The sequence below is a fragment of the Panthera onca genome, chromosome F2 (genome assembly GCF_046562875.1).
Source record: "Panthera onca isolate mPanOnc1 chromosome F2, mPanOnc1 haplotype 2, whole genome shotgun sequence".
Taxonomy (NCBI): Eukaryota; Metazoa; Chordata; class Mammalia; order Carnivora; family Felidae; genus Panthera; species Panthera onca.
The window spans coordinates 74640390-74662392 of NC_138356.1; the positions used below are offsets into that span (position 1 = coordinate 74640390).

At 52.7% G+C, this 22003-nt stretch overlaps 2 protein-coding genes across 2 annotated transcripts in view; one reads left to right on the top strand and one right to left on the bottom strand.

Annotated features, from left to right (window-relative positions):
• Positions 1-22003, top strand: part of TG (thyroglobulin) — a 254995-nt gene that overhangs the window by 219374 nt on the left and 13618 nt on the right. Inside the window, exons 44-45 of the mRNA XM_078441635.2 lie at positions 14130-14311; positions 15741-15848. Coding sequence (XP_078297761.2) covers positions 14130-14311; positions 15741-15848 — 290 coding nt within the window. The remainder of the gene's footprint in view (positions 1-14129; positions 14312-15740; positions 15849-22003) is intronic.
• SLA (Src like adaptor) overlaps positions 1-22003 on the bottom strand; it is an 88786-nt gene that overhangs the window by 61375 nt on the left and 5408 nt on the right. The gene's annotated exons all lie outside the window — the stretch shown is intronic.

Consider the following 22003-nt stretch of genomic DNA (forward strand, 5'->3'; position numbering starts at 1 on the left):
TCCTGCTCTGACCAGGTGCCCTCCCCACGAAGTGGCCGGCCCTGAAAGAGGCCGGGTAGGCTCTCCTCTGGCCGGCCTCGTCAAGCCACTCTTGACGCACCCTTTAGGCTGCCAAGCCCGGGATGGTGACTGCCGAGTGCAAAAGAAACACAGTGAGAAGAGGCACTCAACACGGGGCACTGTCTGGCTCCATTGAATATGAGGCGGCGTAACTGGAATTTAAAAAAAAAAAAATCATTCATGCAGCCTAATGGCGTCCTGCATTGCCTCGGATTATTCTGTTCCCTCCGGTAATATGTCTCACTCAGGGGAATCTGTCTCACAGCAGTAAAAACACCACTCTGACCTGATATATACATACAAGAGTATTTATCAGGGCGTTAATTATTGTGGCGAAACGTTGGAATCAACCCAAATGTGCATTAACGGAGCAATGGTGGCCTGAGTTGAGCTGCACACAAACTGTAAACTATGACGCGGGAGGTGGGAGGGACGGACCGGATACATCTCTCCTGACTTGAGGGAGACGTGTGATGGGGTACGTGTGATGTGCCGTTAAGTGGAAAACAAAACGTATTGGGGAGCAACGTGAAATTAAGGTAGCGTCCGTATTTTTTTAAAACAGCCAGCATGTACGCATCTGTAAATATGTAAATGCGCGTAGTTTTATGTTTCTTCCTGAAAGGATTATAGGGTGGAAAGTTCTACCTACAGCAAGCACGAACATTGGCTATCTCAGAAGAGATGGCAGTGTGAACAAGAATATTATGAATTTAATATTACTTGGGGCCCCTGGGGGACTCAGTCGGTTCAGCGTCCGAGATTTCAGCTCAGGTCATGAGTTTGTCTCGTGGTTCGTGAGTTCAAGCCCACTTCGGGCTCTGTGCTGGCAGTGTGGAGCCTGCTTGGAATTCTCCTCTGCCTCTCTCTCTGCCCCTCCCCTGCTCTCTCTCTCTCTCTCTCTCTCTCTGTCTCAAAAGATATAAACATTAAAAAAATTTTAAATAATACTAATATTACTACACACATATGCATATATTATATGTATATATGTATATATGCTACATATAATGTGAATAATATGTGTATATAGAGGTATGTGTGTAGATGGAGAGAGTACTGTGTGTGTGTGTGTGTGTGTGTGTGTGTGTGTAGCACTTAGTCACTGTTAGCTTCTGTCCAGTTGAGAAAGAACTTTTACATTTCTGATCCATTTCTGCGTCCATTTCTATATCTTTCTGCCGAGCACCCGCGTATAACACGGCCCTTATTTCAAGGGGCTGCAACTTAATTATTGAACCAGACTAACACTCAGGAAGCCCTGACAAGGTGCCCCTTCTCCACCACTGGCCCCAGCCTTTCTTCTCTCAAGTCGCGGGTCTTTGGATGACTTCTGATCTAGCCCCTCGTTAGTTCAAAAGTAGTAAGTGGAATCATTTTAGTAGAAATTATGCACAGGCGTGCTCCTGTACTAATATGCGGCATTGCTGCAAAAGATTCGTGGAAACGTAACAAATTTAAAGCATGGGAAAGAAATGAGTGTTTTTAGATTCGTGCTGCGCCACCGGGGTGCACCGCGCTGGAGACGATGCCCTGTGGCATGGGCACAGTGGACAGAAATGGCCACTGGCCTGGCCCCTTTTCCATGCAACCCCTCATTTTATGTTGCCCTGCGGGGATGTGGGAATCTTTGTGCCGGAGAGACAATATGCACACAGCTCTGATTCTTTGGACTGCGTGCTGACAATTTATGCCAGCCATCTCTGACTTTAGAGAGAGAAAGGGCTACTTTTATACTCCCAGGAGCCTGGGGATCACCCTAGATAGGGGGGTGCAGGTCCTGGGACCCCTCCACTCGGAGTGGAAAAGCCTCCACGACCTGGGGGCTGCGGGCTCTTACGAATTTGGGGCTGTGGTGGCCCAGAGGGCAGCCCTGATCTGTATTATCTGATTATGCCAGCCCATTGTAAGAGGGTTATGTGGCCACGTGGCCACCTTGGTCTTCCCTGGTGCTCTCTTGTAGCATGTCAGAGAGTTTCCCGGCTCTTTCCTGAAAATCTGAGCCCCCCACCCACCCAGCCGGGAGCCTGGATCCAGAGGGCTGGGGTCCCTCCTCAACAATGCGTTTTCCATCCTCTCATTGACTTTCCCTCTGAGGCTTTCAAGAAGATGTTTCCTGGGCGCACGCCCAAAGAAAGGTTGTGTCTGCTGATGGGAGCTCACGGCCCAGACCAGGACGTGGCTGGGAAAGTGTGCCCTTGAGCCTGGGCACCAGAATAGGGAAGGCGCTCCGAGGGCATGGCGGAGCAGCGGCCGGCCCTGTTCCACGGCTGTTATCCAAACCCCCGTCCCGGGCCAGTGCCGCCCTGGGCACATTTACTCCTGGTTAGAGCCTCCCTCTCTTACTTCCCTTCTCCGATCATTCTCCTCTGAACATGTGCTAGCGCAGCCCCTGATCTTGTGATCTTGTGATCTTGTGAGCCTGGTCCTGCCGGGAACCCATCCGGGTGCTGATGCGGGGAACCGAGAGGGAGCAGGACATAGTGACGGTCGGAGTTGAAGCTAGCGTCTCTCTTCCGATGCCATTATGTGTTGCTGTCTCCTGAACGTGTGCCTCCAGCCCTGCCTTACACCCCCAGCCTGGGCTTCTCCCTGGGGCCCTAGACTGGTTTGGCTCACAGTCTATTTGCCATCGTCACTTACACGTCTTACAAGTCCCAGCTCCTAACACACCCAGAAGGAGCTGCCGACTCCCCTGCGTCCCGCCCCAACGTGCATGTTCTCCTGCTGAATTCATCTCACTGAACAGCGATCCTGCTTCTGTGTGCCAGGCTGCAGGCTAAAGGTCGCCTTCACTCGGCTCTCCTCCACCCTGCCGGCATTCTGTCCGCAAATCTGGTTGGCTCTATCTTCCAAGTGCGTCCAGGATCCAGCCACCTCTCACTGTCTCTTCTGCCACCACCCTGAGCCATGCCACCATCCTTCTCCAGGACTTTCGTAACAGCCCCCCAACCGGCTCCCTGCACCCCCTGCGGTCTATGAGGACCACAGTGGCCAGAGCTATCCCTTCACACTAGGTCCGATCCTGTCACCCCCACCTCCTACTCAAAGCCCTCCGGTGGCCTCAGCTCCTGCAGAGGAAGTCATAGTCCTTGAAAGACCACCACCCGATGCAGACCCCTATTCACTCTGTGACCCCACCTCCTGCTACCCGCCTTGCTCTCTCCGCTTAATCCCAACTGACGGCTTTGGTGTTCCCCAGCTATGCCAAGCACGCTCCCATCTTAGTGTTTTGACACTGGCTGTTCCCTCTTCCAGAAGGTTCTCCAGATAACTCGTCGCCTCACCTCCTTCAGGGTCTGCTTCTTCACAGAACTTGCTTGACCCCTCAGGTGGAAAGGGCAGCCGTATCCCGAACGTTCTCTCTCTCTTCCTTATCCTACCCCCCGCCCCATCTTCCGCATTCACACCCCTTGATGTGTTAAATATTTGTTTATCTACTGTATTTCTTCCTCAACTAGACTGCGAGGCCCACGAGCACTGAGACTTTATCTGTTTTGCTTTCTGCTTTATCTCCAGTGCCTAGGAAAGTGGTCCACAGTAAGGGCTCAACGACTCTTGATTAGATCGAAAGGACACCAGTGGGGAGACCCCACTGTGTGCCAGAATCTAACCTAGGAGCCTTCAAGGAAATAGTTCATCCTCAAACAACCCTATGAAGCAGGGATCATCATCCATTATCTATTATTTATTCAGACAAGAACGCGGCTCAGAGAGAGCAGAACGCAAATCCAGATCTAACTCCAGAGTCGTCCTCTTCCTGTTCCGGCCGGGAAAAGCCGGGTCTTCCCCCCAAGGGCTTCTCACCGGCCGAGGGTGGTGGGTACTCGTGTGCACACAAACACGGCTGGCACCAGGGCTGTGAGGTGCAGACGGCTTTGCACTTTCACCTGCATTCTTGCAGTAGCCCAGCCATGACCTTGGGAGGTAGATGCCCACGAACTGGTATTTAACACCATTTCGTCGAGGAAGCGGCTTCCAGAGATCATCACATGAGTCATGGGCAAAGCCGGGTCTCCACTGCAGATCCTTTGGCTCCCAATGGGGTGCTTTGCTCACCACCCCACGTGCGCTAAACCCAGGGACGGCGAGTGCATCGGCACCCCCTGTATACCCTCCCAGACACCATCGGAGCCCCGAGGAGTCCTCGGAAGCCTGGCCAACACAGGACGGCGACACTAGTGCGGACACACGAGTGGGAACCTGGCCACCAGCTGCCCTTTCTACACAGTATTGAAAACACCCTGCCCGTGAGCGCCCCTGTGTTGCCTTCCCTCGTGACCCTCATTCAGATTGGGTTTGTAGGTTTCTCCATTCCCCCCCCGCCAGAAGGTTCCATAGTACCTGGGACCAGCTATCCCAGGATGGCACATTCCAGAGGGCCTCAATCTCAGCGATTCCTTCTCCTGAATCCTTCCGAGTCAGCCCCGCTTCTCCCGCCCATCTGTGCTGAGAAGCAGAACGCTGCAGAAAACCACCACAGCCTAGAGCAGGTGTCCAGCGCATTTCCCCAACACAGAGATCCGTTTGTTTCTGTCGTGCGACACTCAGAGAGGTCACCTACTATGTGCCAGATGCTGTGCTGGGTATTTGGAGCATAAACACGCATTAAATCCCTGCCCTCAAGGAGCTCGCAGTCAGGTAAGGAGACAGAAAATGAGCAAAAGTGAATGATTAAAATACAGTTTGATACACACTCTATGGAGAGGGGACGAGGGGGTTGCTGGACCCACAGTGGCATCTCCAGCAGGAGGATCACAATGACGAAGGAGCTGACCAGCACCCCATCCCCCAGGCCAGCTGTCAGCGGGCGGGGGGAGCATCCTGGATGTCCACAGAATATAAGCAGGAGCATTTGGGTCCCCCAGAACCTGAGCCGCGGGTTCCCCATCTGTAAAATTGGGAGATTATTACTCAAGACCCTCATTAAGTTGTAATGAAACCATATACACAGCCTTGTCTGGCAAATAGTATGTGCTCAATAAACATTAGTTTTGCCCTGAATTCTTCAACTGTATTACCGTGATTAGTGCCCAAAGCTATTGTCCCCGATGCAGAGAATTATCCAGGGAAAGCAAGGATACAAAGGACGTACAGCCGCTGAATCACCTCGCCTGACCCAAGCCGGTTTTCCAAATCGTGGCAGATGCACACACGCGCTTTTTCCTTATGCCAGCCCTGCATTCATAGCATCCAGAGCCCAACCCACAAACACACACCGTCCGGCTTCCCCGGGGAAGTCACAGGAGTGGTAGGCGTCCCTCCCGCCCCAAATGAGCCCCTGGACCCACCCATCACTTCAGCAGAGACCCACCAAATCCCGCAGACCAAGGAGGGTGGGTGGGCAGGGCTTCCAGCAAGTCTGTGTGAGAATCCTCACCCACCTACCACCCCAGGCCAGCTACGGTCCACACAGCGTCCCAATGACACCAGCAAAGTTAACAACATACCCGTGGAGCATCACGGCTGCCTGAGATGCCTGGAAAGGCTCCGCTCTCCGAGAATGATCTTATTTTCTGAAGTCGCAGCTTTCTGTTGAAATTCATCAGCCGCTGTGGTAGGGATTTTTCCCTTCTTTTCTCTCTCTTTCTCTCTCTGTGTCTCTCTCTAACTGGTGAAATTGACAGTCTGCCTACATTAACCGGGCATTAATTTGCATGATCAAAAGCAGATTTGTTCCAAGATGCACTGTTCTGCCTTCCCCTCCAAGCACAAGCATCTCCAAGGAAGGCGAGAAAAATCCTGAAACAGCGCCGCCACCGTGCCCCGAGCTTGGGCAGGAGCTGGCCCCGTCCAGGAGCAGGTGGAGTGGGGGCCCTTCGGGGAGTGGGGAGGGGAAGGCAGCCCGTCTGAGAGTTGGAAGCAGCACCTGGCAGCCCGAGGCGCTGGCACCAGCCCCAGCACAGGAAAATCAAGCCTTTGGTGACAGATTATAGCAGGGGGAGCATTCAAGAGTCCCAACGAGTGCACACCATTTCCAGTAAGAGGCCCTCGGGCAGGTGGGTGTTAGGGTCTGGACTCGGGCATGGCGGGGGCCCCGTGGAGAGCCCATGACCTGGAATCAGAAAAATGGGTCTCGATTCTTGGTTTTGGTCACGCAATTCAGGCAAGTTGCTTAGCCAGCCTGAGCTGCGCTGTCTTTATCCTTCAGTGGGAGCAGTGAGAGCAGCCCTGCCTGCCTCCTGCAGTGCGATCAGGGGGGGCTTCTAGGCAGAGGAGACAGCTCCCAACACCAGGGAGCCCTGTTCGGGTCCTGGGCTCCGGACCACCCTGCAGCACCGTAAGCCCTCCGCTGCGGTGCCGCAGCCCCCAGGCTCACACAGGGCGCCTTGTCTGAGTGTCCTGAAACCCTGCCAGGTGGGATTACCAGGCTCGGTTCAGAGAAAGCTGGAGATCGGCGGGGTTGGCTTGTCCCCCATGAAAGAGTAAAAATACTTTATGATCGCATTAGTGAAGATGAATGTGAGCCATGCTGGATTCATTATTACAAATTCATTATTATTACATTTCTTTCTTTCTTCTGGTCTTAAACTGAAAGGAACATTTTTTTTTTTTCCATAGGCCCCTAAAGTTATGGTGGGTGGGCCCTGGGCACTAGGCCTGCTCTGCCTGATGGAGAAGTTGGCTCCTTGTCCCTTAACATCCACAGCACGTGGAAGAGGCAGGAACGCCCCTGCATGAATTCATGCACACGTCCAATGTATGCTTATTAAGGGGCTCTCTTCTAGGCCCTGGGGGAAAGGCGTCACCCCAACAGATAAAGCTCCCAGCTTGTAGGGTTCACATTCCGGGCAGAGGACACAGACAATGATGGCTGAGCAAATACATTAAGAATTTCAGATCTTGAGGCGCCTAGGGTGGTTCAGTCGGTTGAGTGTCTGACTCTTGATTTCAACTCAGGTCATGATCCCAGGGTCGTGGGATTGAGCCCCACCTCAGGCTCCATGCTGAGTTGGAGCCTACTTAAGGTTCTTTCTCTGTCTCCCTCTGCCCCTTTCCCCCACTCATGCTCTCTCTCTCTCTCTTTCTAAAATAAAAAAGATATATGTATTTAAAAGAATTTCAGATCTTGAAAAGTGCTGAAGAGAATAGAAACATGAATCCAAGGTTCCTTGGCAGGGAGGACTGAGACCTGAATGATGAGACGGGGCCAGCTCTGGGGAGAGCTGGGTGAAGAGTTAGTGCAAAGGCCCTGTGGCAGAGATCTGGAGGACATAGAAGGCTGGAGGGCTAGGATCTCCCTCTGTGGATCACAGAGGGAGGGGCAGCAACAGAAGTTGGATATGTTGGAGGTGACCAATTAGATGAGATCTTGTAGGCATCAGGAGAGTGATTCTGTCCTACTTTCAGTAGGCAGTCACTGGAAGGTGTTTTTTTTTTTTTTTAATTTTTATTTATCTTAAGGGGGGGGGAAGGGCAGAGAGAGAGAGGGAGACACAGAATCCGAAGCAGGCTGACAGCTCAGAGACAAATGTGGGGCTCAGACTTACGGACCACGAGATCATGACCTGAGCCAAAGTCGGACGCTCAACCCACTGAGCCACCCAGGCGCCCCTGGAACGTTTTAAGCTAGGGAGTGGTTATATTGATTTATTTTCTTTTAAAAGAACATTCTGGCAACTCTAATGAAAACGGACTATGGAGAGGTAACAAAGTAGAGACCAGATCAGCCTGGGTTAGGAAGCCCAGGAAGCAAGCTAATAAGTCAAATGAGAATGATAGGCATGGCAATGATGAGAAATAACCAGGTTTGGGATAAACCTTGGATGGGCAGTTGGGCATACACGGTGGGAGTTCAGGTGAGAGGTCAGAGCTGTAGATACAGGTTTGGAAGGAAACCAGGAAAATTTGGTGTCACAAAAGCCAAGAAAAGCATGTTTCTGAAAGGAAGGTCAAGGGTTGGATGTCATTGAGCAGAGGTCGGGCTGCTGGACGGGACAGGACTTGGGTCCCCAGGGACATGGATGGGGGCCATCCCAGGGGGTGAGGGGAAGGGATTGCTGACCTGATCTGGGAGCGTGGCGGGTGAGGACGTGACCACGGTGCCTCCCACGCCTTCTGCACCAGGATGCAAACCCTTTACCAGTTTTCATGGGGTGGTTTGCTCACCGATGAGTTGCCTCCTCAGCTTTACCAGCTCTGTTCCGTGGCGAGAACCGTGCCGTGTTCGTTTGGATCCTCCGCTGCTGGCCCAGGAGGCCTTGAATTTATATCCATTAAATGAGCAAAGGAATATCTGTCTCCGTCTACCTCTGAGCTCTAGAGAATTCTGGGGGGGGGGGGGGCATCCATTAATTCATGCCTCTATCCCTGCAGACTTGCAAGAATCAGGTGACCTCTGACAGACTGCCTGTTTTTCCTTTGGAAATTCTATTCTGGGTCTCTTCTTCTCAAACCTATGATGCCATAACCATGCTGCATGACTCCAAGAGTAACCAGTGTACCAAAATTAATTAAGGACCTTCTGTGTACCCTTCTCCCCGAATCCCCACCTGCCACAGATAGTGTTGGTGTTTCTGCTCCAGGATGGGGTAGAAGCTGATGAGGGAATGAGCAAAGATAGGGCAGGAGGAGTGGACAGGACAGTGGTTAAGACGTACTAGGATTGGGGTGCAGTAGCATGTTGGGGGAGGGGAGAGTAAGGGGGGGGTCAGCTAGCGTGTCTCTTTTCAGCTGTTGGTCTTGGTGATTGAGGACAGAAAAAGCACAGGGAAAGGGTCTGGAGGTAAGGAAGAACATGTGTAGACAATGGAGTTAAACTGTGCTCACGCAGAGTTCCAGGGACCCGAGAGATTCCCAGGAGGTGGGAGATACTTGGATATGCGGGGCTGAAGTGCAGGCTGGAGAGAGAGTTAGGAACCATTAACCTACCGGTCATTATCAAAGCAAAGGGAAGAACCAGTGCTGCCTCTCAGCCTGCCTGGACGGAAGGGGAAGGGAAGAGGGCAGGGATGGCAGCTGGGGGGCCTCAGCAAGTGGAAGTGGGCAGGACAGCAGAAGTGTTCCAGAAAGGAGCCTGGAGCAGAGCGGTTTCTGGAAACGGAGACGGGAGGATCCCTGAGTGGAGGAGGGAAGAGAACCAGGACGGCAATGGTGAATGAGGGCAGCATTGGCCCGGGTGGGTCGAGGGGCACCATCAGTGGCCCTGGAGACGGTGGCCCGGTGGGGACAGGGCAGGAGCCAGATGGCTGTGGGGTAAGGACTAAAGGGACTCTCCTGCTGAGTGTGCGCCCCGGGGGCGGGGCATACAGACAGAGACCATCCTTGGCAGGGACGTCCCTTGGCATTTAGCCCTCGGTGGGGGTGGAGTCGTGGAGAGCTACACCTTGAAGGTCCTACGAGAGGGGATTTGCCCAGTGACACCACCGAAGAAGTGGAGGAGGGCATCCCGGGGGCCCTGGGCAGCGAGGCCCCAGCCCCAGAGGAAGGAGGTGTTTCCTGGTCCAAGAAGAGGGGCGGGATTCAGGGAGGGCTCCAGAGGGCCATCTCTCTCCGCATCAGAGCCCTGGGGGTGTGGGGAGATCTCTGAAGATCACCTTGGGTTTTGCAGCCGCATCAAGGGATTGGCGTGGCAGGAGAAGGGGCCAGTAGGAAGCAGTGGCTAGTGAGCTCCTTCCTGGCCCAGAGAACAGGGGGCTCCGACTCAAAGGCCCCTGGCAGCTGGCTGTTCTGCCTCTCCCGGACACGGACCCCCATCCCTGGCGGGCGGCACCTGCAAACCGCAACAGAGGGCCCTTCTCCCGGTCCCTCCTGAAGCAAAAGCAGGTGGGGCCACACCAGCCACTCCGCCCTCCATTCCCTCCCTCTGTCTCATCTCTGGCTCCCCTGCCCTCATCCACTGCACTGGCCACGCTGGCCTCCGCTCCTGCCCGCTCGGCTGCTCACACCCTCATCCTCACCTCCCCAAGTCTCGGCTCCGCTGGCCTGAGGCCCACCCTGATGATCCGATTTGCAATTTCAGCCCTCGCCGTCCGGGACCCCCACCCCCTTTCCTGCCCTGCTGGCCTCGTCTGTGTCATATCCTTTTCACCGCTGAACTTTCTATATTACAAAACCTGTCATGTACCCATCAGGCTCTCCAGCTCAACTGGAAGCCCCCAGAGGGCAGAGAATTTATCTTGTGTTGTTCCCTGATGCATCCCAAATGCTCCTGGCAGGTGAAGGCACTGGGTAGAAATTTGTTGCAGGAATAGTGGATCGAAGGTAAAGGCCCTGCAGCAAAGCAGGTTGACGTCTGTCAACCCTGGAGGGAACATAAGGACATTTATTTTCAGTGATTTACTGGCTAGAGGAGAGAGAGAAGGGAGATGTACTGTCACCTGCGTGTCAGCCGCTTGGTAATCATTCATTCATTTGATTCTAGCATCAGCCCCAGGCCCAGAGAGGAATATTCACTGAGCAGATTTATTGACGGCAGGGAATCTTCCGAGGTCCACACCAGAGCCAGGTTCGAACCCGCGCCTCTCAAACACAGACCCCGTGCTCTGGGGGCTAGGCCACGAGGCATTCCGGACCCTGGGAAGCCGTTCACGGTCTCAGAAGTTTCCTAACAGGCTGGAACTTTTCTGTAGGACATATTAACGGCAGTCCTTTCAACACACACACACACACACACACACACACACGGATGATGATGAGCCAGCTCTTGATGGCCCTTAACAGGGCCCAGCCCCTAGCAAACCCGCTTCGGAGGCGGATTGTGCCTGTAATTACAGCTTGTGCAAGTTGGTGCTGGGAGTCACGTGGTGGCCCCCATCCCTCCTGCTGACTCTCTAATTAAACTAGAAACAGCATCTGTGCTTCGGTCCCGGCCAAGAATGAAGAGATGTGGCTCTTGCTGGAAACGGGCCCCTTCGCAGTCCCGCGTGGTCCCAGGGGGCTGGGAGGCCACACGCCATCCGTCTGGAGAATATGACTGGCCAACAAGGCCACGCCCCGGCTAGTCTCAGCCGCCGGCTCAGATCCTCTGAAAATGTGAAAGCAATCACGGTCTCCTGGGTGCACAGACCAGGCCCGTCCCTCCGGCTTCCTAGCCGGGGAGCCGTTTAGACTCTTGTATGTCAGAGGCACTTCTTCCAGCACTGCCAGGGCTTGGTGGTCTGCCACTCTTAAAGGCCGCCTCGTCGTGGAAATCGTTTCCGAAGAGCTCGTGAAGGGGCCGTGCCCTTTAGATGGGGCCAGTCACTCTGCAGCAGGGAAGAGGGGTTGCCGACGGGACCGGCATCGATGTAGCCTCAAAGACATGGGCATCCCTGACCCATCTGGGCGGGACGCAAGGCTGAGTCTACAAACATCTAGCAATAATAGCACACGCTATGCTGAGAAGTGTGGAGGTATCATCTCGTGTAACCGCATGACCGTTTCATGAAGAGGGTAGTATCGCTGTGCCCATTTTGCAGAGGAGGAAACAAAGGCACGGGGAGATTAAGTAACTTGCCCAAGGTAAGACCGCTGATAAGTGGCAGGGCTAGCATCCAAGCTCAGGCCTCTCCAACTCTGGGAATTTGAACCCAGGAGGTCGGACTCTGGTGTCTATTTTTAGCTTTGAGCCTATATTATCTCCACAGAGGCCGGTATCTTCACGAACCGTCTTTCCAACACGTTTACCGAGAACCCACAACTAGGTGCCACGCTGAACACTGTGGGCCCCTTGTGCTGCATGGTAGTTCTGGAGCAGCTGACCAGCAAACACTACCAGCATCCGGGGATTGAGCACAGCATCACGAGGGGGTGCAGAGCCCCTGCCCTAGCCTGGAAACAGGTCAATAATACTCACCTCTGTTGACAGTGTGCCCAGAACTGTGCTAAGCCGCCCTTTCTATGCATGTTGTGTTGCAATCTGGCAACAATTCCACGCGATTTTCCAATGCACGTGTTGATTTTGATACATCAGTGAAATACGCATGTTAAATGTTTGGCAATAATGGGAGATACACGCATGGGTACTGGTATTTCTGTCATACAATACTCCAAAAACTCAAAAAAGGGCAGAGAATAATATAATGCAGTTTCTCCCCTGAACTGCTAGTAGGTTATGAAGTCAGTTAAAGAGATTGCAGGCAAGATTTTGAGCAGACTGGGTTAGACTAGAATAGAATGGAATGGAAACGATCAGGTCTGTCATATATGGTAAGAGCCAGGAGCATGAGTGTCCTTCATGAACAGTATTTCTGGCCTGTGTGTGTGTGTGTGTGTGTGTGTGTGTGCCTGTGTTCTGGTGGATGAAATGTCTTTCTTACTATAGATCATGGTCAAAAATACTTGAGCGCCTGGGTGGCTTAGCTGGTTAAGTGTCTAACTCTTGATTTCAGCTCAGGTCCTGATCTCAGTCATGGGATTGAGCCCCGCGTCAGGCTCTGTGCTGAGTGGAACCTCCTTGGAATTCTCTCTCTCTCTGTGCCTCTCTCTCTGCCTCTCCCCTTCTCTCTCTCTCAAAATAAATAAATAAGTAACTAAATACTTTTGAAAAATACTTGAAAGTCATTGATATAATGAATACTCTTGTATTCTCTATTCATTAAAAAAAATTTTTTTTAACATTTATTCATTTTTGAGAGACTGAGAGAGACCGAGCAGGAGTGGGGGAGGAGCAGAGAGAGAAGGAGACCCAGAATCCAAAGCAGGCTCCAGGCTCTGAGCTGTCAGCACAGAGCCCGACTCGGGGCCCTGAACTCACGAACTGCGAGATCATGACCTGAGCTGAAGTCAGGTGCTTAACCGACGGAGCCACCCGGGCGCCCCTTCACTCTTCATTTTTAACAGATATTAATATTTTCCCATATCTGCTTCAGATCTTCTCCCAAGAACCACACATTATAGATAAAATTAAAAGGACGGTGTCTTTGAATGCCTCTCTGCTCTCTATCCCTCACCTCCCCTGAACGGATAGACATGGCCTCGATCAGTTGTTCCACTACTTGGTCCAGCCTCTTCTGGGTGAGCCAGGCTGAGGTCCACCCCCCAGGATGGGCTGAAAGAATGTCTCAGACAGAAAGGGTTGCTTCCCCATCATGCCCACACCTCAAATTCTAATCACAGGTCCTGTATGCTTGGAAATGTTTACAAAAACAATTTAAACATACCAGGGCGTCTGGATAAGCACAGTTCGCTGTTGACATAAGAGCCTAGAAATATGTAAACACACAGCGTAGGATTGCGCAGGGGCCGAGGGGTCTCAAGAGCTGCATCTCTGACACCCTGCTGCCCCTTGACTTCAGAAATGAGGAGACTGAGTCCCGGGGAGCAGGGAGATGGTCCTCCCAGACGGCCCTGATGCAGAGAGCAGGAATGTCTGGACAGGGAAGGAAGGAAGGGGGGAGGGAAGAAGGGAAGGAGGATGGGGGCAGGAAAGAGAGAGGAAAAGATACTTGGACAAGCCTCCCCAGAGAGCTGCGTGCCTGCCCCGACCACTCCGAGAAAACTAGCCCCCACCCCATCCCGCTCAACCTGCTGTTTCCCCTCGTGGCACCAGAACCCTGATAAACTAGAATGATCTGCTTCTTTCCCGCCTCCGCCCACCAGAACGTTGGGCCCACGAGAACAGGGAGCTTCATCAGTGCGTCCACGGCTGTTCCCCAGGCCCGGCACACAGCTGGGTCTGGAAGAAGAGGCTGTTGCTCTGCGTGAATGCGCAGAAAGCACTCCTCTGCCGACTGATCACGTGACCGGATGAGGCTCACGTTCGCTCTCCTAGCAGAACGGATCACGAGCTGGCTGACGGAGTAAAAGGATGGAGCCCAGGGTGACCCATACCCGCTGGCCATAATGGCTCGCGTTTATGCACACTCACTGGAGTACTGCACGCCTGTTCTCCGTTTCGGTTCATTGTGTCTGTTTCCAGGCCGGGAGAGGCGGGCACGGAGGGCCACGGCCTCCTGTTGGCGGTCACACAGCTAGAGCTGAGATTTGAACCCTGGCGGCCTGGCTCCAACGTGCCTGTGCTTCACACCCTGGCCCAGAGAGAAATTTCTAGAACAAGCTTTGCAGGATACTGACTCCAGACTTTCAGAATCTGATAGGGCATTTTCTTTCTTTTCTCTCTCTCTTTTTTTAAATTTTTTTTTCTTAAGCAATTTGAGGAAAGTCAAGGCCGGACCAGTAGCAAAACAGCCTTTTACCAGGCGCTGCAGAATTCGCTGGGCGGTGAGGACGCGGATGCCGGGGTCCTGGCGGCTGCAACATGGTACTATTCCCTGGAGCACTCCACTGATGACTATGCCTCCTTCTCCCGAGCCCTGGAGAACGCCACCCGGTAAGCCCGAGGGGACATGGGCTCCTGCCCTCACACTGGTGCCAGCCTCGGTGACGCTCAGGTCACGGATGAGCACTGGACTGTGCTGGGAAGGGACGGCCTGAAGGGTGTTGCTACCCCCTGGCCAGCTAGGTCTCCCCATCTGGGAGTCTGTGGTTTCCAATCTCAGAGTCACTAGCTCAGAATAAAACGTGGCCCTGCCCACTGGGAATCTGGGAACCAGAAAGGCTTTAATTTTCCCTCGAGCAGAGAGCTCAGTTTTCAACCCTGCAGCCAGCAGCTATTTCTGTAGGCCCAGCCCCAGACTGAACTCTAAGAGCTCAACGATGTCCAAGTTCTGGACCCTTGTTGGCTCCTCACCCCGTCAGGACTGGCTCTGATCTGGGTTATTGAGAGAGCTCAAGCAGGACTGGAGTTTAGAAACCCTCGCTTTCGCTCCGACTTTGCCTCTGATGGGCTTTGAAGACATCTGTGCCCTGGGGCAAGAGCTGAGGTGTGAGGCAGGGCTGGTAAACGAGGAGGGTTTCACCAAGGGAATCCAGCCCCCCGCCCCAGCTCAGGCCCTCATTGCCTCCCAGCCAGGCTCAGACAGTGGCCTCCCTGCCTGCCCTCGGCAGTGTCCCCTCCACCGGTGAGAGCTGTGACTCTTTCCCGTAGGCCTGATTCCTGGTCCTGCTCACTACCCCTCTTCTTCAGGAGATGAAGCATGGCTGCCCCATGTGCCCTTCCACACCCCAGTGACCCCACCCCACCGTAGAGCTTTCCTATAAACACTCTGGCTGCCTCCAGACTCCACAAAGGAGTTCATCTCAACAGCCAGAAAAGAGGGGGAGACGAACCCTCTTCACTGAGGGACTTTCATGACTGTTACCAGCCTCAGTTGTCACAAAGTCCCTGCAGGATGGGTCCCCTAGGCCCCATTTCTCAGCTGAGGATATGGCGGGTCAAGAAGATGCCGGGGCCGCTGACTGGGATTCAGAGCCTGGTGGACCCAAGGCCGCCCGAGGTCTGTGGGGTTCTGACCAGGCCCGCCCCCTCTACAGCACGGTGCTTGAGTACCGGCCCACGCACGACCCCACCGTTGTAAGCTGGTGCTTCTGAAACATCTTTCCATCAGCCCCCAGAACGGGAGCAAACGTGAAGCTTGGGGAACCTAGAACAGCGTTCTCAACCTCCTGACGGTTGGCATTTTGAGCTGGATGATTCCTTGCTCTGGGGCCTGTCCCGGGCATTGTGGGATACTTAGCCACCTTCCCGGCCCTTCCCCGCCGGATGCCAGTAAGAACCTTTTCATCTCCAGCTGTGACAACCACAACTGTCTCCCAAACATTGTCAAATGTCCCCTGGGCATTGGGGGTGTCTTCAGTTACGCTGGGTATATAGAGTTGCTACATATAACAAAGCTCCCTCCTCTGCCTCATTTGCCCAGGGACTACTTTATCACCTGTCCTGTGATCGACATGGCCAGGCACTGGGCCAGGAGAGCCCGAGGAAACGTCTTCATGTACCACGCTCCCAAAAGCTATGGCCACAGCAGGTAAGGTTCACCGGCCAGCACCCGCTCTGTGGCCGCACAGGGAGTCTGGTAGGGCTCCAGGTCCATTGTGTGACCCACAGGGGAGACTGAGGTGCAAGTCGTGGCTCCGTGACATCAGCCATGTCGTTTGGCATCTGAAAAATGAGTGTATTAGTAATGGCCACGTCCTCTCACAGTATTGTTGGAAGGGTGAACAAAATAACAGATATAAGAGGCCCTTTGGAGTTCCGACATTAGCTGTTGATGGGTTGACCTGGCTTGGGGGAGGAGGCTTTATCAACCCTACACACTTAGGCCTCTGAAACCTGAGCACTCACTTTCACTTAAGAAAATGGTTTCCCCCATTTTTTTGTGTGCAACAAAGGAAAGTCCTGTTTGCCTCTAATCTGTACGCCATTCCTACTCTCAAAATATACTTAATATATTTCAATGTACTTTATAATGAAAGTCTCAGGTGCAACAAAATAATCCCCATGGAAAAAGGAAATAATAAGCGAGTGAAAGAAAGCCCATGATAAGTGAAGGGGCAACCAGTGGGCACAGAATATAGCCCTGCCTGTTCCAGAAGCCAAGGACAAGATTTAAAAAGAAAGAACAGGGGCGCCTGCATGGCTCAGTCGGTTAAGTGTCTGCTTCTTGATCTTGGCTCAGGTCATGATCTCACGGTTCGGGAGAGCGAGCCCCATGTTGGGCTCTGTGCTGGGCCAGCCGTCCAGGTTGAGCATTTGCAGATAGCAGAAGCTCATGGGGTCGGGTCTCCCAAAGATGCCAGAGTCGTTTTATCTTTTCTGAGAGTGGAAGCCAGGCCTGCCGTGTGGGGCGAGGACATCGATCGCCCACATCAGTCTGTTTTGCAGGCAACAGGAAGATGGGGTGTAAGAAGGCCAACTTTAGAGCTGGGGCTCCTGCCCCACCACTTGTCAGCTGCAAGCTGGGCAGCATCCTTTGTCTTTCTGGTCCTCAGTGTCCTCATCTGCTAAACGAGGCTAATGGTTTCCCCTTTCAGGGTTGGCATTCACAATATCTGGGATATAAATTATCTGGCCAAGTCAGGCCATGTATTCCTTGGCAATGACACCAAGGGAACTCTTACAAACGTACACAACTTCTCATTGTAATTGGCAACATCCTTCTAATGGGCTGAATGTGGCCACCGAGAGATGCCAGGTCCCAACCCCGGGGACCTGTAAATGTTGCCTCATAAGGAAAAAGGGGCTTTGCAGATGAGATTACGTTAAAGACCTTGACCCAGAAAAATGATCCTGGATTATCCTGGTGGGTCCTAGCTGTGATCACAAATGTGACTACGAGAGAGGGGCTCGGGAAGATACACAGAAGAGAGGGAGGCAGTGTGACCATGGAGGCAGAAATTGGAGTGAAGCACCCATAAGCTAAGAAACACCAGCCAAGAATCCATGAAACTCCACCAGATTCCAGGCAAGAATCCTCAAGAGCTGCGGGAGCAAGAAATGGCTTCTCCCCAAGAGCCTCCAGGGGAAGCATGTTGACACCTTGATTTCGGCTTCATGAAACGGATTTGGGGCCTCTGGCCCCCAGAACTGTGAGACAGTGAACGTCTGTTGTTTTCAGCCACCATGTCTATGCTGGTTTGTTACAACAGCCATAGGGAACCAATACCGTCCCCCAGACATTCTAGTTTCCCAAAGCACCCATTGTTTGCCTGGTTCCCCCATAGATTATTCAGTTTATATAACACTTCACAAAAGCATCCAGAATCCTAGTGAGGTTGGCAGGGTTGAAACGGCCATTGCTCTTCTACAGATGAAGAGTCTGAGGTTCAAGGAGTTTCACGTGATCTCCCCAAGGACCAGCAGTGGTTGGTTGTAGGACATTGGCTTACCCATAACTTCTTTGAGACCCTGAACTCTCTTTCCACTAAACCGTGCGGACTTTCTGTTTCTCTGCTTAGAACTGTTTATGATTCCAACCCCTGTCTACTTCCTAGATTCCAGCAGCTGTCCCCACATGGTAGGAAGGAAAGTAAATGGCAGGCTCCTCTGGTAAGGAGGCATTTGGAAGAAGGAACGATGAAGAGAGATGGTGTGGGTGGGGATGAAAGTTCCCCTCGTCACCCAGCGGTCACTCATGGCCGGGAGTTGTTTGTAGAATAAGCCTCGATGTGTCTCCCAAATGCCAGGGATCTCGGGATTCGCTCAGTACAGGAGTCTGGTTCTCTGCCGTCCACCCTTTTAAGGCACAGATTACAAGAGAAGACATGATGCTCCTGTAGCAAGCCCATCAGAAGCCTTAAAAGTGTGCACACGCCGTTGGGCTCCGAAATTTACGGTGGCAAACCTAGAAAGGCATCTGCTCCGTGAGGGCAAGATCAGTCAAGACAAAAAGGATCCATGTGATTTGGGCCAGGGGTGATTCGAACCCACCCCTGTTAGTCTCCTACCAGCCATAGTCAAGGTAGCCCATTCCGGTAGCCTCAGGCATTTCTTGGCTTGTAGACGGCCATCTTCCCGCCGTGTGTCTGTGTCCAAATTCCCCCTTTTTATAACAACACCAGTCATATTAGACGGAAGCCCACCCTGTATCTTCATTTTAACTCCGTTATCTCTGTAAAGACCCTATTTTTAACGAAGGCCATATTCTGAGGTCCTAAGATTAGGGCTCCAACATATCTTTTTTTTTTTTTTTAATTCTTTCTAATGTGTACTTATTTTTTAGAGAGACAGAGTGCGAGCGGGGGAGGGACAGACAGAGAGGGAGACACAGAATCCGAAGCAGGCTCCAGGCGCCGAGCTGCCAGCACAGAACCCGACACGGGGCTCGAACTCACGGACCGCGAGATCATGACCTGAGCCGAAGTCGGACGCTCAACCGACTCAGCCACCCAGGCGCCCCTAACGTATCTTTTGTAAGGGGCACAATTCAACCCAGAGCACCACTCTTCTCTCTAAAGTAACAGCCCTGCTCACGAGGCCCCCAGGTAGCAAGGGCCCAGAGCAGCCTGTTCCAGACCCGAGAACAACGCGGACCTTGCAGGAGGGCTCCTTGAACAGACTCTGAATCACATGCCCCTCCGGGGATCCACGGACAGGGCTCCACTATGCTGATCCAAAGACCCCCGCCCCCCACCCCAGTGAAAGGAGGCCATGCTCATGAGCCAGACCCTCATGGAGTGCCTCCTGGGTCGTCACAGTCGCTCTGCCTCAGACCCCAGAGACCCTCCTGGCACAGAGTAGTGGGTGCTTCGGAAATCATGTTGGAGCTGATCCAACTCCCTCATTTGACAGGTGGGGAATGAGTCCTTTCCACTCTGGTCTATAGGCTCTTGGGGGCTCAGTTTCGTCATCTGCAAAATGGGAACAGGGAGGGGAGAGAGGTCAGGAGCACTTGACTCCACACTGGGCTCTGTGGAGCCCTGGCTTCAGGGCCCTGGAGGGAGGAGAACAACATTCTCTATACCTTGTAGACTGAGCTGTGAGTAAAGCATCGAGTTTATGCAGTTTAGAGAGGCATGAAACCCACTGGGCTCAGTCACCCGTAAGTGACTTCTGCTCTCACATGCTACCGTTTGGGAGGAAAGAGACACTCAGAGCCACTAAAACATTTCACAGAGAGAGCTATTGCAATGAGTACAGAGGCAGAAAGTGTCCTGGTGACATCAGGCTCTCTGGGCCACCTGACTCGGTTAGAAGCCCAACGCAAGTCACTTAACCTCCTTGGTGACTCAGTTTCTTCACCTGAGAAATGGGAGTGATCATGGGACCTGCTTCGGAGGGTTACCGTGATCATTAATTTGCACGGAGAATGAGTCAGACAGTAAGTGCTGAGGGTGTTCTATTATTCACACCCATCAGAGAGTGTCCTTGACAACTGTCTGGGTCTGTGTGATCTCTCCCGCCACGGTCACGGGATGGCTCATCGTAGATGCTTAAATCAATGAATGAATCACCAAAACTAGCCCATTTAATCATTGGCAAGTTTCTCCTTTTTGCCTGAAAAGACATCTCTCTCATTCTGCCCTGGAGCTGTCACACCCCTCATTTATTTCTGGCTCAAACCTACAGACTTAAAATATATGTGCTGCCGTGCATTTTCAGCCATCTGTCTTGTACCTCCATTTCTGTGAGCATATATTAGCTTTCCTGGCGTAGCGAGCACACAAAACGCAATAAATTACCACTTTCTTAAGACTCTCGCTAATTGATCACAGCCTGGCATGGTTCTTTAACTGCCCCTGGATTATAGATGAGCTTTTCAGCCCTGAAATTGAGGGCCAAGCTCTGGGAGGAAGGTGTAGTGGATGGGGGAGGGGACAAAGAAACTAAAATGTATCTTGTGAGAAGAAGGTTCCATTTTAAGATTCAGACTGAAAGAATCAGAGAATCCGGAAGATGATTTCATCTGTGTCTTTCATTTTATAGATAAAGAGACAAAAGCCCAAGATAAGGAATTAGGTCCCAGCCCCAGGGCCAATCAGTAGCAGTCTGGACCCAGACCCTGTCTCCTGCCCGCTCTCCAGTTTTGTTTTGTTTTTGTTTTTTTTTCAATCGTACCCTTCAACCCAAAGCCTCTTGAGTATCTGCCATGGCTAAATCCACTTACTAGCTGTGTGGCTTTGAGCAAGTTGCTTAACCTCTCTGACCCTCTATGCATCCTCACCTATAGACAGGGAAAGCAAAGTACCTGTCCCATAGCGTGGCTCAAAGGGTTTAGGGGAACAGTGCCTGGATCTGAGATGTGTGTGTGTGTGTGTGTGTGTGTGTGTGTGTGTGTGTATGCGTGTGTGTGTGTAGTTATGCGGTTGTGTGTATGTGTGCATGTAACACCTGGAAGTTTTGATTTCCAAGGCTGTTAACATGAAGAGGAAACATACCAGCTCTGCTCACTGGGGAGATTTGAGGCCAGTCTCCTCTGTATCTGTAGCTGTCTGTTTCAGGAAGAGGGATTTTCAATGATGACTCTAATCCAGGGTTTCTCAGCTTGGCACCATTGACATTTCAGGCCGGATAATTCCTTGTGGTAACAGGCTGTCCTGTACCTTGTATGGTATTTAGCATCCCCAGCCTCCCTCACTCAATACCAGAAGCACCTCCATGATTGGGACAACCAAAAACGTCTCCAGACATTGGCCAGGGTCCCCTGGGGGGGTAAAATCACCCTCTGCCGAGAACCACTGTTGGACTCCACTAAAATGGGGGTTATTACCAACAGCACCTGAAGGGAAGAGACAATCCCTTCCCCAGACTTGATCGACGCAGGACCCCTCTGCCCACAGACACTGCCCCACTGGAGCCCGTTGAGGCAGACCATGGGTGCACCATGGGAACAGAGCATGGCTGGTGTTTCTGTTACCAGGGTGACCCGAAAGGCTGACAAGCCTCTTTCCCATATTCACGCCAGCAGGGCCGTGGCCTGCCGTCCCCTCCAAGTTGGAGGTGCAGGACGATCCCTAGAAGGGCTTGCCCAGCTCTGTCTCTAGGTGCCACTTCCTGAACTCAGCGAGGACTCTTCCCTCCTGCCCGCCTCCTGCCCTGCCTTCTTGTAGACCCTCAGTTGAAGTCCTTCTCTTGAACCAGCCCCTTCCAAAGGACACGCCAGTCCCAGTATCTTGTCAGGTGGAGCCCTCTCCGCATTCCTTGTAGCCCATAGCCAAAGGGATGTGGCTTTGCAGCCCATGTGGCTGCAGCCCCTTTGCAGCCAAGGGATGTGGCTTTGCAGATGATTCCTTGCAGCCCATAGCAAAGGGAAGCCACTTCCAGACCGTGTGGCCAGCTCAGGTTTGGGGGACCCTCCCCCCAACCCATCTCTGGGGGCCAAGTCCCAGCAAGTGTGGAAGAGGGCACTGATTTATTCTCTGGTGTTGCCTGTCCTTAGACGGCTCTACCTAGGTAAGCCACTTAACGGTGTGCCTCCGGGCAGGTGACAACCTCCCACAGCTTCCGCTTCCTCATTCGTGTGATGGAGCTCACAATAGCATTGACACAAGTATAGGAGTGTGTCAGGATTAAATAAGGCCGCGCATGCAGACTGCCCAGCTAATTCCCCGACATAAAGTTGGCATTTATTAAGTGACTTCCAACACTGTTTAATGGGTTGTGCTAGAAGAATCCACATTGCAGCTGAATAGGTCCCAGGCAAACAACCCCAGAGGAGGTGGTTTCCGGGCACCGGCCCCTGAA